The sequence below is a fragment of the Theropithecus gelada genome, chromosome 5, assembly GCF_003255815.1.
Source record: "Theropithecus gelada isolate Dixy chromosome 5, Tgel_1.0, whole genome shotgun sequence".
In the NCBI taxonomy this organism is placed as follows: domain Eukaryota; kingdom Metazoa; phylum Chordata; class Mammalia; order Primates; family Cercopithecidae; genus Theropithecus; species Theropithecus gelada.
The window spans coordinates 39,752,700-39,766,462 of NC_037672.1; the positions used below are offsets into that span (position 1 = coordinate 39,752,700).

The 13,763-nt window shown below is 41.1% G+C and overlaps 1 protein-coding gene across 1 annotated transcript in view; it reads left to right on the top strand.

Annotated features, from left to right (window-relative positions):
* NSUN7 (NOP2/Sun RNA methyltransferase family member 7) overlaps window positions 1–10,932 on the top strand; it is a 52,600-nt gene extending 41,668 nt beyond the window's left edge. The window contains exons 11-12 of the mRNA XM_025385874.1: window positions 8,006–8,129; window positions 9,259–10,932. Of these exons, the coding sequence (XP_025241659.1) occupies window positions 8,006–8,129; window positions 9,259–9,888 (754 nt within the window). The 3' untranslated portion in view covers window positions 9,889–10,932. The remainder of the gene's footprint in view (window positions 1–8,005; window positions 8,130–9,258) is intronic.
* Window positions 10,933–13,763: the final 2,831 nt, after the last annotated feature.

Below are 13,763 nucleotides of genomic sequence, written 5' to 3' on the forward strand. Positions count from 1 at the left end.
GGATTCTTCCAAACAACTCAAACAAATATTTTTTAAAATGAAAAATATTATATTCTAAGTTGTATAAAGACATTCTACTTTTTCTTTTTAAAATTATACTTTAGTATGATACAATTGCCTAACTTCTTACAAATTTAACATAGATTCCATAGGGCCTTTTTCTTTTTCTTTCTTTTTTTTTTTTTTGAGATGGAATCTTGCTCTGTCATCCAGGCTGGAGTGCAGTGGCACCATCTCGGCTCACTGCAACCTCCGCCTCCCAGGTTCAAGCAATTCTCCTGCCTCAGCCTCCCAAGTAGCTGGGATTACAGGCACGTGCCACCACGCCTGACTAATTTTTGTATTTTTAGTAGAGACAGGGATTTTACCATGTTGGCCAGGCTGCTCTCAAACTCCTGACCTCAGGCTCACTGCAACTTCCGCCTCCCAGGTTCAAGCAATTCTCCTGCCTCAGCCTCCCAAGTAGCTGGGATTACAGGCACATGCCACCACGCCTGACTAATTTTTGTATTTTTAGTAGAGATGGGGATTTTACCATGTTGGCCAGGCTGCTCTCAAACTCCTGACCTCAGGTAATCCACCTGTCTTGGCCTCCCAAAGTGCTGGGATTATAGGTGTGAGCCACCACGCCCGGCTCCTCTAATTCTTAATATGCATATTGTCTGCTCCCTCCTTTTAACTTGATATTTTTCCTTTGCCCATTTCACAAGTGGGCATATTAATCACACCTCTATTTTCTTTCTTGCTGACTTTCCTTAATTAGTAGCTCCTTTCAGTAGCTAAGAGCCAACCTCGCGTTCTGAGAGCTCCTCAACGTAGCATTAGCTAAATCATCATCCAGTGGCAAAGGGTATTATTGAAGGTATGCAACCAAATTGGTGAATGTGGAATGTGTGCCTCTTGATTTGCTAGGAATAATATTTTTAAGAATATGATATAACTGGCCTGGCGCGGTGGCTCACACCTGTAATCTCAGCACTTTGGGAGGCCGAGGCGGGCACATACCTTTACCTCAGGTGTTCAAGAGCAGCCTGGGCAACATGGTGAAACCCTGTTTTAAAAAAAAAAAAAAAGAATGTGACATGGCAAACGTGGAGGAATATTGATTTTATTTCAGGCAAGCCGTGATTAATGATTAATCTATAGCATAAAAGATTGGTTTGAGATTTGAGCTCAAATTGGAGAGTATATATTGAAGATGTTTATAACTACTTGTTGGGGATGCTGTCAAAAGAAATTATGCTCACTTTGGGAGGCCAAGGCGGGTGGATCACAAGGTCAGGAGATTGAGACCATCCTGGCTAACACAGTGAAACCCCGTCTCTACTAAAAATACAAAAAAAAAAAAAAAAAAAAAAAATTAGCCGGGCGTGGTGGCAGGCACCTGTAGTCCCAGCTACTCGGGAGGCTGAGGCAGGAGAATGGTGTGAACCCAGGAGGCGGAGCTTGCAGTGAGCTCAGATTGCGCCACTGCACTCCAGCCTGGGCAACAGAACGAGACTCTGTCTCAAAAAAAAAAAAAAAAAAAGAAATTATGCATTACCTAGGGAATTATACCAGACAGCCTCTAAGAATCACTTCTTAGTACCCCAAAGTGGTAGAATTTAGAGTTGAAAGCAATATTACATGTCATTTAATCTCATCACCTACCTATTGCTTATATTTCTTTTTAATATCCCAGAAATATTCAGCTCATTTTGGACTTCGGCTGTCATGATAAAATTTGCAAATATGTAATTTTTTTGGTTCCCTATTGTAAAAATTTCACATTATAGAAGTACTAACTTAAAAAGGAAGCCTTTTTCCAAATGGCATCCTCTTATATATAATTGTTCTTAACAATTTGATTTATAGCCTTCTAGATTTTTCCACCACCACAGAATGTGCTTATTTTAAGTTTTAATTGGTATTATCAAATTACTATCAAAACATTCACTCTTATAAGCCTGTTTCCCTACAGCTTCACAAATGCTGAGCTTCATCAGACTTAAAATCTTTACTCACCTGTGGGGTGAAAACATGAGATCTCATTACTGATTATATTTTCATCTCTCTATTACTGAGGTTGAGCATGCTTCCTGTTTACTGATTGGTCATTGTACTGTGGAGTGGTTAAAAGTAAGGATTCTAGAGCAGTGGTTGTCAAACATTTTTGCTCAAATTATCCTTAAACCTTTTTTTTTTTTTGAGTCAGAGTCTTGCTCTATTGCCCAGGCGCAATCTCAGCTCACTGCAACCTCCACCTCCTGGGTTTAAGCAATTCTCTTGCCTCAGCCTCCCAAGTAGCTGGGATTACAGGCATGCAGCACTACCCCTGGCTAAGTTTTGTATTTTTAATAGAGACAAAGTTTCACCATGTTGGCCAGGCTGGTCTTGAACTCCTGATCTCAAGTGACCCACCTGCCTCGGCCTCCCAAAGTGCTGGGATTACAGGTGTGAGCCACCGCACCTGGCCCCTAAACATTTTTGAATAACTATATATCTTGTTCTTTATTTTAGAGTTAATATCTAACATTTTCATCATAAGTTTAAATAGCTACAAAATATATTACTTCTGGAACATTATGTTACATATGTGTTTTGCTAAATTTGTTACCTGTTTTACATAACTAGTTCTCATTGTCAAAACCAAATTTACCTTGTCAGAAAGTCTGACTTTATTCTTTAATTCAAATAAACATTAATATTCTCTTGTGATTTTCTTCTAAATTTGAATTCTAAGATAGATATATAGAAATAAGGAAGGGAAAGGGAGGGAGGGAGGAAGTGAGTGTGGGAGGAGAGGAAGGGAGAAAGGGAGGGAGGAAGGAAGGGAGGGAGGGAGGGAGGAAGGAAGGAAGGTTTGCTGAGTTTGATACCCTCTTAAAGATTTCTTACCTAAACTCTTGCATTGCCATGGGAGAAGGGGGCCACCTTCTTGAGTTGTCCCTTTGTTAGCATCCTGGAGATGTTAATATCCCAGGACAATATACCTTTTTTGTTAAGTGGGAGAAGGGTATTGTGAATGGTGAGGTGGCTGTAAAAGGTGGCTGTGAAATATAGTTAATGATATTACCTACATCATTAGATCCTTGTGGAGACTGAATATATTAAATTAACACATGAGCAGTATCTGGCATATAATAAATGTTCAATAATTTTAAATTGTTATAGTTGTTACTGTTTATTTATAAATTGCATGTTCATGTACTTTCTCACTATTTTCAACTGGATTATTCTTTTTCTTCTTTTCACATGTCTTATTATATATTAGGAAGAGTTGCTGTTTTCATATGAATTACAGATATTTTTCAGATTATCTTTTTATTTTTAAATAAAAACTTGAATTAAAAAATTGCTTTATAGGTTGAGCATGGTGGCTCATGCCTGTAATCCCAGCACTTTGGGAGGCTGAGGTGGATGGTCATTTGAGCTCAGGTTTTCGAGAGCAGCCTGGGCAATGTGGTGAAACCCCATCTCTACAAAAAAAAAAAAATACAAAAATTAGCCAGGTGTGGTGGTGCAATCCTGTAGTCCCAGTTATTAGGGAGGCTGAGGTGGGAAGATTGCTTGAACCCAAGAGGTCAAGGCTGTGGTGAGCCGAGATCACATCACTGCACTCCAGCCTGGATGCCATAGTGAGACTCTGTCTCAAAAATAAATAAATAAATAAATCAAATTTAAAAAAAAGAAAAGAAAAAGTAGTTGCTTTACAGCAATTTCTATCAATGTCTAGCAATTTGTATCAATGTTTACCTTATGGTTTCTACATTTTGTGTTATGTGGATTCCTAGCTTATGAATGCTTTTATCAGTTTTCTTATATTACTTTTATAATTTCATCTTTTTTATATTTAAATAATTGAGTTTTCTGCTCTTTATTTTGGTAAAAGACTCAAGTATGTATCAAGGTTTACTTTTTCCCCAAATAATATTTCCTTGGCCCCCGTTCCCCATTGATTTAAAATGCCATCTTTTAAAAATATGCTTTAAGCCCATGTATACTTCTGTGTGGACCTGTAATTCTATTCCATTGACCTTTGGCTATTTCTATACTAATATGACAGTGCTATAACTACTATAGTTTTAAGTGGGTTTCTTCTCAAATTTTATTATTTTTTTGTTACGGAAACTCCACCCACAATCCAAAGATGCATAATTAAGTGGTTAACAATTTCCTTCCTATATCTTGCCACTTCTAAGTCCTAAAATATCCCATTAAAGGGATGAAGTAGGGTTTTGGAGGTCCCTTGGTGAGCTAGGTGTAACCTCTTTGTCCCTTTTTATTATGTGATGGTCTAGAGGGGCACTTGGAGAGCTGGGGCAGCAAATAGGAATAAGCCCAGAAATTTTGGTATTTTTATTGCTGATACAGCCACACCAGCAAGTACCAGCTGAATACCAACTACATGGATGTGTGTGTTTATGTTATAGATATACATTAAGTATAGGTAACGATTCCTATTTTAATAAGCTTTTTGAGATGTAATTCACATACTATGCAATTCACCATTTTAGAGTGTACAGTTCAGTGCCTTAAAATATTAATACATTCATGAAGTTGTACAACAATCACCACTAACTAATTTTTGTATATGATATGAGTTAGGAGTCCAAATTCCTTCTTTGCATGTGGCCATCCAGTTCTCCCAGCAACATTTGTGGAAAAGACTATTCTCTCCTATTGAATGGTCTTGGCACCCTTGTTGAAAATCAGTTAATCCCAGCCTGGGCAACATAGAGAGACCCGATCTCCACAAAAAATCAGCCAGGTGTGGTGGTGCCTACCTGTAGTCCCAGCTACTCAGGAAGTCAAGGCTGTGACTGGGAGACAGAGCAAGAGCCTGTCTAAAACAAAAAGAAAGAAAATAGAAAACCCACTAATCATAGATGTGTGGGCTTATTTCTGGACTCTCATTCTATTCTTATTCTATCCATTGATTTATATGTCTATACTTAAGCCAATAGCACAATAACAGGTTTTCAAAATCACTAATGGGGCCGGGTGCTGTGGCTCGTGCCTGTAATCCCAGCACTTTGGGAGGCCGAGGTGGGTGGATCACCTGAGGTCAGGAGTTCAAGACCAACCTGGCCAACATGGTGAAACCCCGTCTCTACTGAAAATACAAAAATTATCTGGGCGTGGTGTCAGGCGCCTGTAATCCCAGCTACTGGGGAGGCTGAGGCAGGAGAATCGCTTGAACCCGGGAGGTGGAGGTTGCAGTGAGCCGAGATCATGCCATTGCACTCCAGTCTGGGCGACAGAGTGAGACTCCGTCTCAAAAAAAGAAAAAAAGAAATCACTAATGGATGCCTAGTTTTATGAAAAGCCTTTGCAGCATTTAATGATATGATCAGATGTTATTTCTCATCTGACATTTTAACATGGTGGTGAATTAGTCTTTTCTAATAGTGAACAGTCTTTGAGCCTGAGGTCTAGGTTGTGTTCTGTGTTTTGATTTTCTGTTACCTAGTAAGAGTGGAGGGCAGGAAGGTGAGCAGTGCATGAGAGGTCTTAGTGTGCACGCACCAGAGTACATGCTTCTCTGGTCTTAGTACTCATTATGATCATCAGTATCTGCATATGCCTGGCTTCTGATGGTTAATTTGCTCACCTGGTCTCTATTGTTTCAGGATCCTATTATTTTCATTGCTGTCAGTGAGCCCAGTTGTGTCACTGCATCCCCTACTGTCAGCCCTGGCTTGCAGAGGAAAGCCACTACCAAACCTCTCAGTGCTGTGGTGCCCCTCTCACCAGGCCATTCCTTGTTGCTTGATAGTGGGTGTACTTTTGGGATCCTCCTCTCAATATAGCCTTCTGGCTGGTTTTCCAGCCTTAATAGTATTATCCATGGTAGCGAGCTCACTTCTCCATCCTCTTGTTCCTTCTTCCACTGCTTGCCATCTGCAGCCTGGCATTGCTTCCTCGCCTAGTGTGAACCACTGTGTGTTCGTTTTCTATTTAAGAAATTACCTCAAACTTAGTGGCTAAAAACATCTATTAATTAGCTCACACAAGTCAGATATGTCTGGTATGGCACAGCCAGGTTTTCTGCTCAGGATATGAGCTAGGCTGAATTCTCTGGAGGCTCTGGGAACAGTGTACTTCCACACCCATGCTTGTGTTTGCAGGACTGAGGTCCTCGTCTCCTTGCTGCTGTCACTTGACTGCTCTCCACGCCTAGAGGCCACTTTCATTCCTTGTCCAAAGGCTCCCCCATCTGTGCATCTGCAGTAGCCATCATAGCATCTTGTGTTTTGAATCTCTGACTTCTTCCATGTCTGACCTCTAGACCCTGATTTCAAAGGTCATGTGATTAGGTCAGATCCACCCAGATAATATCCCTATCTTCAGGGTAACTAATGTGGGACCTGTCCTACATCTGCAAAATCCCGTTTGTCATGTGTGTTAGTTTCCTGGTCTGCTGAAAGAAATTCCTCCAAACTTGGTGGCTTATAACAACAAACATTTATTCTCTCATAGTTCTGGAGGCTGGGAGTCCTAAACCAAGGCATTGGCAAGGTGCTAGCCGGGTGGATTCCTCCTGGGGCCTGTGCTGGAGAGGCCTGTCCCCTGCGCTCTCCCAGCTTGTGGTGGTTGCTGGCTGTCCTTGGTGTTCTTTGGCTTGTAGCTGTGTCACATGGACACTATTATTATTATTATTATTATTATTATTTTGAGATGGAGTCTTTCTCTGTCACCCAGGCTGGAGTACAGTGGTGTGATCTCAGCTAATTGCAACCACCACCTCCTGGGTTCAAATGATTCTCCTGCCTCAGACTCCCAAGTAGCTGAGATTAAAGGCACCTGCCACCACGCCTGGCTAATTTTTGTGTTTTTGAGCCAGAATTTCGCTCTTGTCGCCCAGGCCCGAGTGCAATGGTGCAATTGTGGCTTGAACCTCCCAGGTTCAAGCAATTCTCTTGTCTCAGCCTCCTGAGTAGCTGGGATTACAAGCGTCTGCCGCCACACCCGGCTAAGTTTTGCATTTTTAGCAGAGACAGGGTTTCACCATGTTGGCCAGGCTTGTCTCGAACTCCTGACCTCAGGTGACCCATCCACCTGCCTCAGCATCCCAAAGTGCTGGGATTACAGGTGTGACCCACCACACCTGGCCGAATTTTTGCATTTTTAGTAGAGACGGGGTTTCACCATGTTGGCCAGGCTGGTTTCGAACTCCTGGCCTCAAGTGATTTGCCTGCTTCAGTCTCCCAAAGTGCTGGGATTACGGGCATGAGCCACGGCACCCGGCCAGGACACAATGATTAATAAAAGATTTCCTGATAGTTTAATTCATATAGAATAGTGTTTAATTGCTTTGACTTATTACTAAATATATTTTAATGATATAAGCCTGGAAATAGAATCATTTATTATTCATGAATGAACCACTTACTAAGAAATGATAAATTCAATATTAAACATAAAAACCAAAAATTTCATTTTAAATCTATTCATGATTTGAGATTTTTCTTACACAGTCTTTGTTATATACTTTCTTGAACACTATATAACTCATCTATTAATCCTCAAAAAGTGACTGGGAAGAAGAATGTAATTAAAGTGATAGGCTATATTTTTATATTGTAATTGTGCAAAAAATAACCGAAAGAAAATGTTTTCTCCTTTGTATTTTGAAAATGGTAGAAATATAGGCAATTTTGGATAACTTTGTGATTAATGTACATGTTTACCTGCTTTGATAATGGAAACCTCTTACTAACATATTAATGACTTTGGGAAGGTCAGTTTTTAGTTTGTTAAAAATTTGTTATTCTTGGCATAGTTGGTTAAAGATGGAGAATCTGGGATTTATAATAAATTATGAACTAATATAAAATATTAGAGCTTTTAACTTATAATAGTATTTAGGGAAAGGCTGCTTCAGAATTGTGTTCTTGATTGGAATTTCTGTTTAAATGATTAGTAAAGTATACTAGAAAAAAATGTAGCTGCAATTTACTTTCTTCCTCTCTTGGCAAAGAAGCCATTCTAACTGCTGAATGCTTGTTCCCGTCTGCTGCAGGCTGAGTCCTCCTGTTCTTCCACTGTGCTCCTTAAAGGAAATTCAATTGTCTACTGATAAATTTTTTAGAATGGAACCATCTGAAATTACCAATGGTTGTTTTCTTTCTATTTTAACAAGGGAGGTAAGGAAAAAGAAAATCCTAATCCATGTCATACTTTGGAATTAATAAACTACAAAGCCTCATAAGAGTAAGCCAGAAACTGTGCACATTCTGTAAAGATGTGTTTGCATTTCATAAACAGCTAAAGGGCAGCAGCAAGAATGACTGCTGTGTGGCAAGTAAGCCCTGTTCTTTTTTTTTTTTGAGACGGAGTCTTGCTCTGTAGCCCAGGCTGGAGTACAGTGGCGTGATCTCGGCTCACTGCAACCTCTGTCTCCTGGGTTCAAGTGATTCTCTGACTCAGCCTCAACCAAGTAGCTGGGATTACAGGCGCCCTCCACCACGTCTGGCTAATTTTTGTATTTTTAGTAGAGATGGGGTTTCACCATGTTGGCCAGGCTGATCTTTAACTTCTGACTGAACTCGTGATCCACCCAGCTCGGCCTCCCAGAGTGCTGGGATTACAGGTGTGAGCCACCGCACCCCGCCAGCCCTGTTCTTTCTACTTCCCCAGAGTGTTCCTCTTCTGCCTGGCTGCCACCCCACCTCCCCAAGCATTTTGTCAACATCTAGTGCATCTTCCCTCATATGTAAGAAATAAGCAGCCAGGTGTGGGGGCTCATGCCTGTAATCCCAGCACTTTGGGAGGCTGAAGTGGGTGGATTACCTGAGGTCAGGAGTTCGAGACCAGCCTGGCCAGCATGGTGAAACTCCTACTAAAAATACAAAAATCAGCTGGGCGTGGTGGCGCATGCCTATAATCTCGGCTACTCAGGAGGCTGAGGCACGAGAACTGCTTGAACTTGGAGGTGGAGGTTGCAGTGAGCTGAGATCTGGGAGGTTGCAGTGAGCTAGGCAACAAAGCAAGACTCCATCTCAAAACAAAACAAAACAAAAAAACAAAAAAAACCCCCTGTGATTCTTTTTTTCTATCAGGTATCAGGTTCATAAATGGGGAAGTTTACATTTTTGTTTTTGTTTTTGGCATTTGCTGAGGCTTATGAGACTGGGGACTAAGGCCTAAAAACTATTTATTTCTTTTAGTATAATAAAGAGAGTCTTTTTATTTTTACTGATACATTGATAAATATTTGCAAGAGACACAATAATAGCTAACTCCTACATTTAGTAAGTGCTTCTTTAATTGCAGCGGGACCCTTCTGAGACAGTGTCTGTGAAAGATGTTTTGGCCCGAGCTGCAGCCAAGGGTCTGCTGGATGGGATTGAGTTGGGTAAATCATCAAAACGGGAGAAGAAGAAGAAAAAATCAAAAACATCATTGACAAAAGCTGCCACTACTGATAATGGCATCCAAATGAAGATTGCTGAGTTCCTGAATCGAGAAACTAAAGCCAGTGCTAATCTATCAGAGACTGTAACAAAACCATCTCTTCCCCAGAAAAATACTGCTCAAGTGGGGGCTTCCTCACAGACCAGAAAACACAAGCTGGCCCCTCATCCTGCAGTGCCTACATTTATGAAGAACACTTGTCCCTCCAGACCGCGTGAACGGCAGACACACTTCATAAGACCTCGGCCAGAAGACAGAATGGTTGCTCTGAAACCCATCGAGATTATTCTGCCTCCAGTCTTTATGCCATTTTCAAGTCCCCAAGGGATCAGATCTCGGATGCCAACTCAACATTTGTACTGTCATTGGGTTGCCCCCAAGCCACTTGTGCCCACCTGCCTTCCCACACCTTCACTATCCAGAAAAGGGGAAAAGCCTAAAGATGACACACGTTCCTCCCTACTCAGGCCTCCTCGGCGATGGCTTTGATTGTCTTGTTTTTTTATAGGGGCCAAAGAGCGGTTGATTTTTTTTTTCAAAGTCTAGTATTTCTCTGAAGGTTCCACATCTCGACACAAGGTATTCATTCTTTTGGTCACTTAGGGATCTTCTAAGTGTGATATTAGTTTCAGAGAATTCAGACAAGTGAGAAACAATAATGGAGGAGTCAGCAAAGCAGAATTCAGAGACTTCAACCGATCAGTGCTGCTCTGAGAGGATCCAGTTAGAGACTCAGTGTCAGCTGTCAGAACTTATCTCACTCCTGTGAACTTTCAGGCTGGACTTAAAGCTGCCCAGTTTCTCCTGCAGGGAAGGAAACACTGCCTCCTTTCAGCAGGCAGCTCATTAGAAAGCCGAACGGGCAAGCGATCCCGGCCTCTCCCGCCCGCTGACTGCTCTTCAGCATCCACGCAGTTGGAGTCGTGACTTTCTCAACCACAATCAAGGGTGATTTTTTTCTTAAATATCAAGCTGTTCTTTGAACAGGGAGTGACATGAGTTTTTGTAACGTGACTGAAGTTGAGTTTAAGTAGGAAGCGCAGGAAGTTCCCAAGTGCCAGGTGTGTGTAGCTCAGAGACGCTTTTACGTGAGGTGTCTCTCACTGGGGGAGTTTCCAGGATCGTGAATAGACTGGACACAAGCATCTCTCCCTTCCTATATGTCAAGCACTCTTATAAAAAAAGACTGTGAGCAAATTTCCACCTAAATATTAATAATTCTGAAGAGGCAAAACTGTTGAATGCAAGTGATACCTACTGTTGAAGTAACCCATACATTTCTGATTCTCTTCAAAGATCAGGTGATACAACAAAATCTACAAGTCATTTCAAACAACACACAGGAATCAAACTTTGGTAAATCATTTCTGATGCACAATTAAATATATTGTAGCACTCTTAATTATATGAAATGTCGATTCATCTTGAATGTATTATCAATTGCCTACCAAGAATTGGTATGGTTATCATTTCTGGGTCTATTGATTTTTCATCATGGCAACAGAAATTGTCATTAAATAGAATAAGATACAACTACATATCTTATTGTTTAAAAACATTCATAGACATAGTCATAAAGTTTGAATTTAAAGTTTTATTTTTGTAATTCAGTTGTATAGAAATGTTATGTAAATTCCTAAAATGCTCAATTCAGGTGGCATGATTTTTAGAATATTACCCTCTTCAAGATGAATATTTAGGTCTATTTCAGCTCTGATATTCTATTTTTACTTTCTTATTTGAAGTGAGGATTAAAAGAGAATGGCAAATTTTATTATAGCGGTAATAAATTTTCTTTTAGCTTAGATTTACATTTATCAGTAAAACTTGTCAGTGGGCTGGGTGCAGTGGCTCACATCTGTAATCTCAGCAGTTTGGGAGGCTGAGGTGGGCAGACCACTTGAGCCCCGGAGTTCCAGACCAGCCTGGGCAATGTGGTGAAACCCCAAAACCCCATCTCTACAAAAAATACAAAAATTAGCTGGATGTGGTGGGACATGCCTGTAGTCCCAGCTACTTAGGAGGCTGAGGTAGGAGGATCGCTTGAGCCCAAGAGGTGCAGGTTGCAGTGAGCCAAGATTGCTCCAGTGCAGGCCAGTCTGGGCAACAGTGAGACCTTGCCTAAAAAAAAAAAAAAGTGTCAGTGAAGAAAGAAAACAAGACTTTTTATACTTGAACCAGGCTTATATTTTAAATTCCCAAAGAATTCTTCCCATGTTAATTATCACTCTTGAAAAGTACAGAAAGACATAAAATGCTCAGCTTATTTTGCTGATTTTGAAAATGAAACAATATCTTCTTGCCCTGAAATTATAGCATGTGGCTCATCCTCTTACCCATCCAGATTTCTATCTGGGTTAGAGTAGTCCATGCCTCAAGGAAGGCAGTGCAGCTTAATTTAAAATTGTTCAGCAAAGAATCCCGTTATATATCACAAGAATCCCTTATCCTTTCCTGGCCCTCCCCGATACCAGACTGAAAAGTATTCCATCGTCCAGAAGTAACAGGTCTGAGGTTTTTATTTTCAAGTGTATTTTCTGTGATGTTAGGGCTCATTGTTATGGAATAGTTTAGGATAATTTTCTCATCTCTACAGTAGCATGTGATTGAAGTCACAATTTGTTGCCACTTACATTGAGTATCTCCTAACATGCAATTTGGCACTAAATTATTTTTCTCTTTAGAAGTATATGAAGATTCTGAATTAAAACCATTCATTAATTACACTGCAGTTTTCTTCTTTGACAGCCTTCTATGAAGGACAGGATCAATTATTTAAATGCTTTGGTGGAGTGAAAAGGGAAAGGTACTTTGGATAAAAGCAGTATGAGGCCGGACATGATGGATCGCGTACTTTGGGAGGCTGGGGCGAGCAGATCACCTGAGGTCAGGAGTTCCAGACCAGCCTGGCCAACGTGATGAAACCTTGTCTCTACTAAAAATATACAAATTGGCCGGGCGTGGTGGTGCACACCTGTAGTCCCAGCTACTCGGGAGACTGAGGCATGAGAATTGCTTGAACTCGGGAGGTGGAGGTTGCGGTGAGCCGAAATTGCGCCACTGCACTCCAGCCTGGGCGACAGAGTGAGACTCTGTCTGGAAAAAAAAAAAAAAGCAATATGAGAGAATTCTAATGAAGGAGAATATTGATTACACTGACACATTTCACTTGGCATTTTACATTCTTAGACTTTAAAGTGCTGCAAAATTATAAATAATGACATTACTGGTATTCAGATACTCCAATAGCAAATTTATATTTTTAATCTGAAATTATTTATCACCATACAATGCTTGAAACTGTAATGAAATTTTATTCTTTTTTACTGCCTAGAGAGAAACCACTGGGGAAGCGCAAGATGAACAAAAAGCGGGGACATACTTTAAATTCTATTTATCTGCCTTCCTGTGCCTAACAGTTAAGCTAAATCAGATTCAACTGATTTTTCTAGTTACCTTTCATTTTGGATTTAGTGTGTGTACATTTCTTTTTTTTTTTTTTTGAGACGGAGTCTCACTCTGTAGCCCAGGCTGGAGTGCAGTGGCACCATCTCGGCTCACTGTAAGCTCCGCCTCCTGGGTTCAGGCCATTCTCCTGCCTCAGCCTCCCGAGTAGCTGGGACTACAGGCACCCGCCACCACGCCTGGCTAATTTTTTTGTATTTTTCAGTAAAGACAGGGTTTTACTGTGTTAATCAGGATGGTCTTGATCTCCTGGCCTTGTGATCCACCCACCTTGGCCTCTCAAAGTGTTGGGATTACAGGCGTGAGCCACTGTGCCTGGCCAGTGTGTACACTTCTATTCTTTATTATTTGAAGTCAGGTTCTTAAAGGAAGTGATAAACTTCTTTGTGCTGAAATATCACAATCCTAGAAAGACCGCTTACAAAAGACTCAAGTTGGTGACTAAATAGGCTTCTGTGTCCAGAAGGCCAGCTGGCCTTCCTGATCACCAAATAAGCATGGGGTAGTTCCTCAAAATTTAAAGTTACTTCCTAGTTCTTACCAGGCAGAAATATGTAGTAACTAATCAAAGCAAAATGCTCCGTTACTAAAGTGATTTTTCTTTTCTTTTCTTTTTTTTTTTTTTTGAGCTGGAGTCTCGCTCTGTCCCCCAGGCTGGAGTGCAGTGGCGTGATCTCTGCCCACTGCAAGCTCTGCCTCCCGGGTTCACGCCATTCTCCTGCCTCAGCCTCCCAAGTAGCTGGGACTACAGGCGCCCACCACCACGCCCAGCTAGTTTTTTTGTATTTTTAGTAGAGACGGGGTTTCACCATGTTAGCCAGCATGGTCTCGATCTCCTGACCTCGTGATCCACCCGCCTCGGCCTCCCAAAGTGCTGGGATTACAGGCGTGAGCCACCA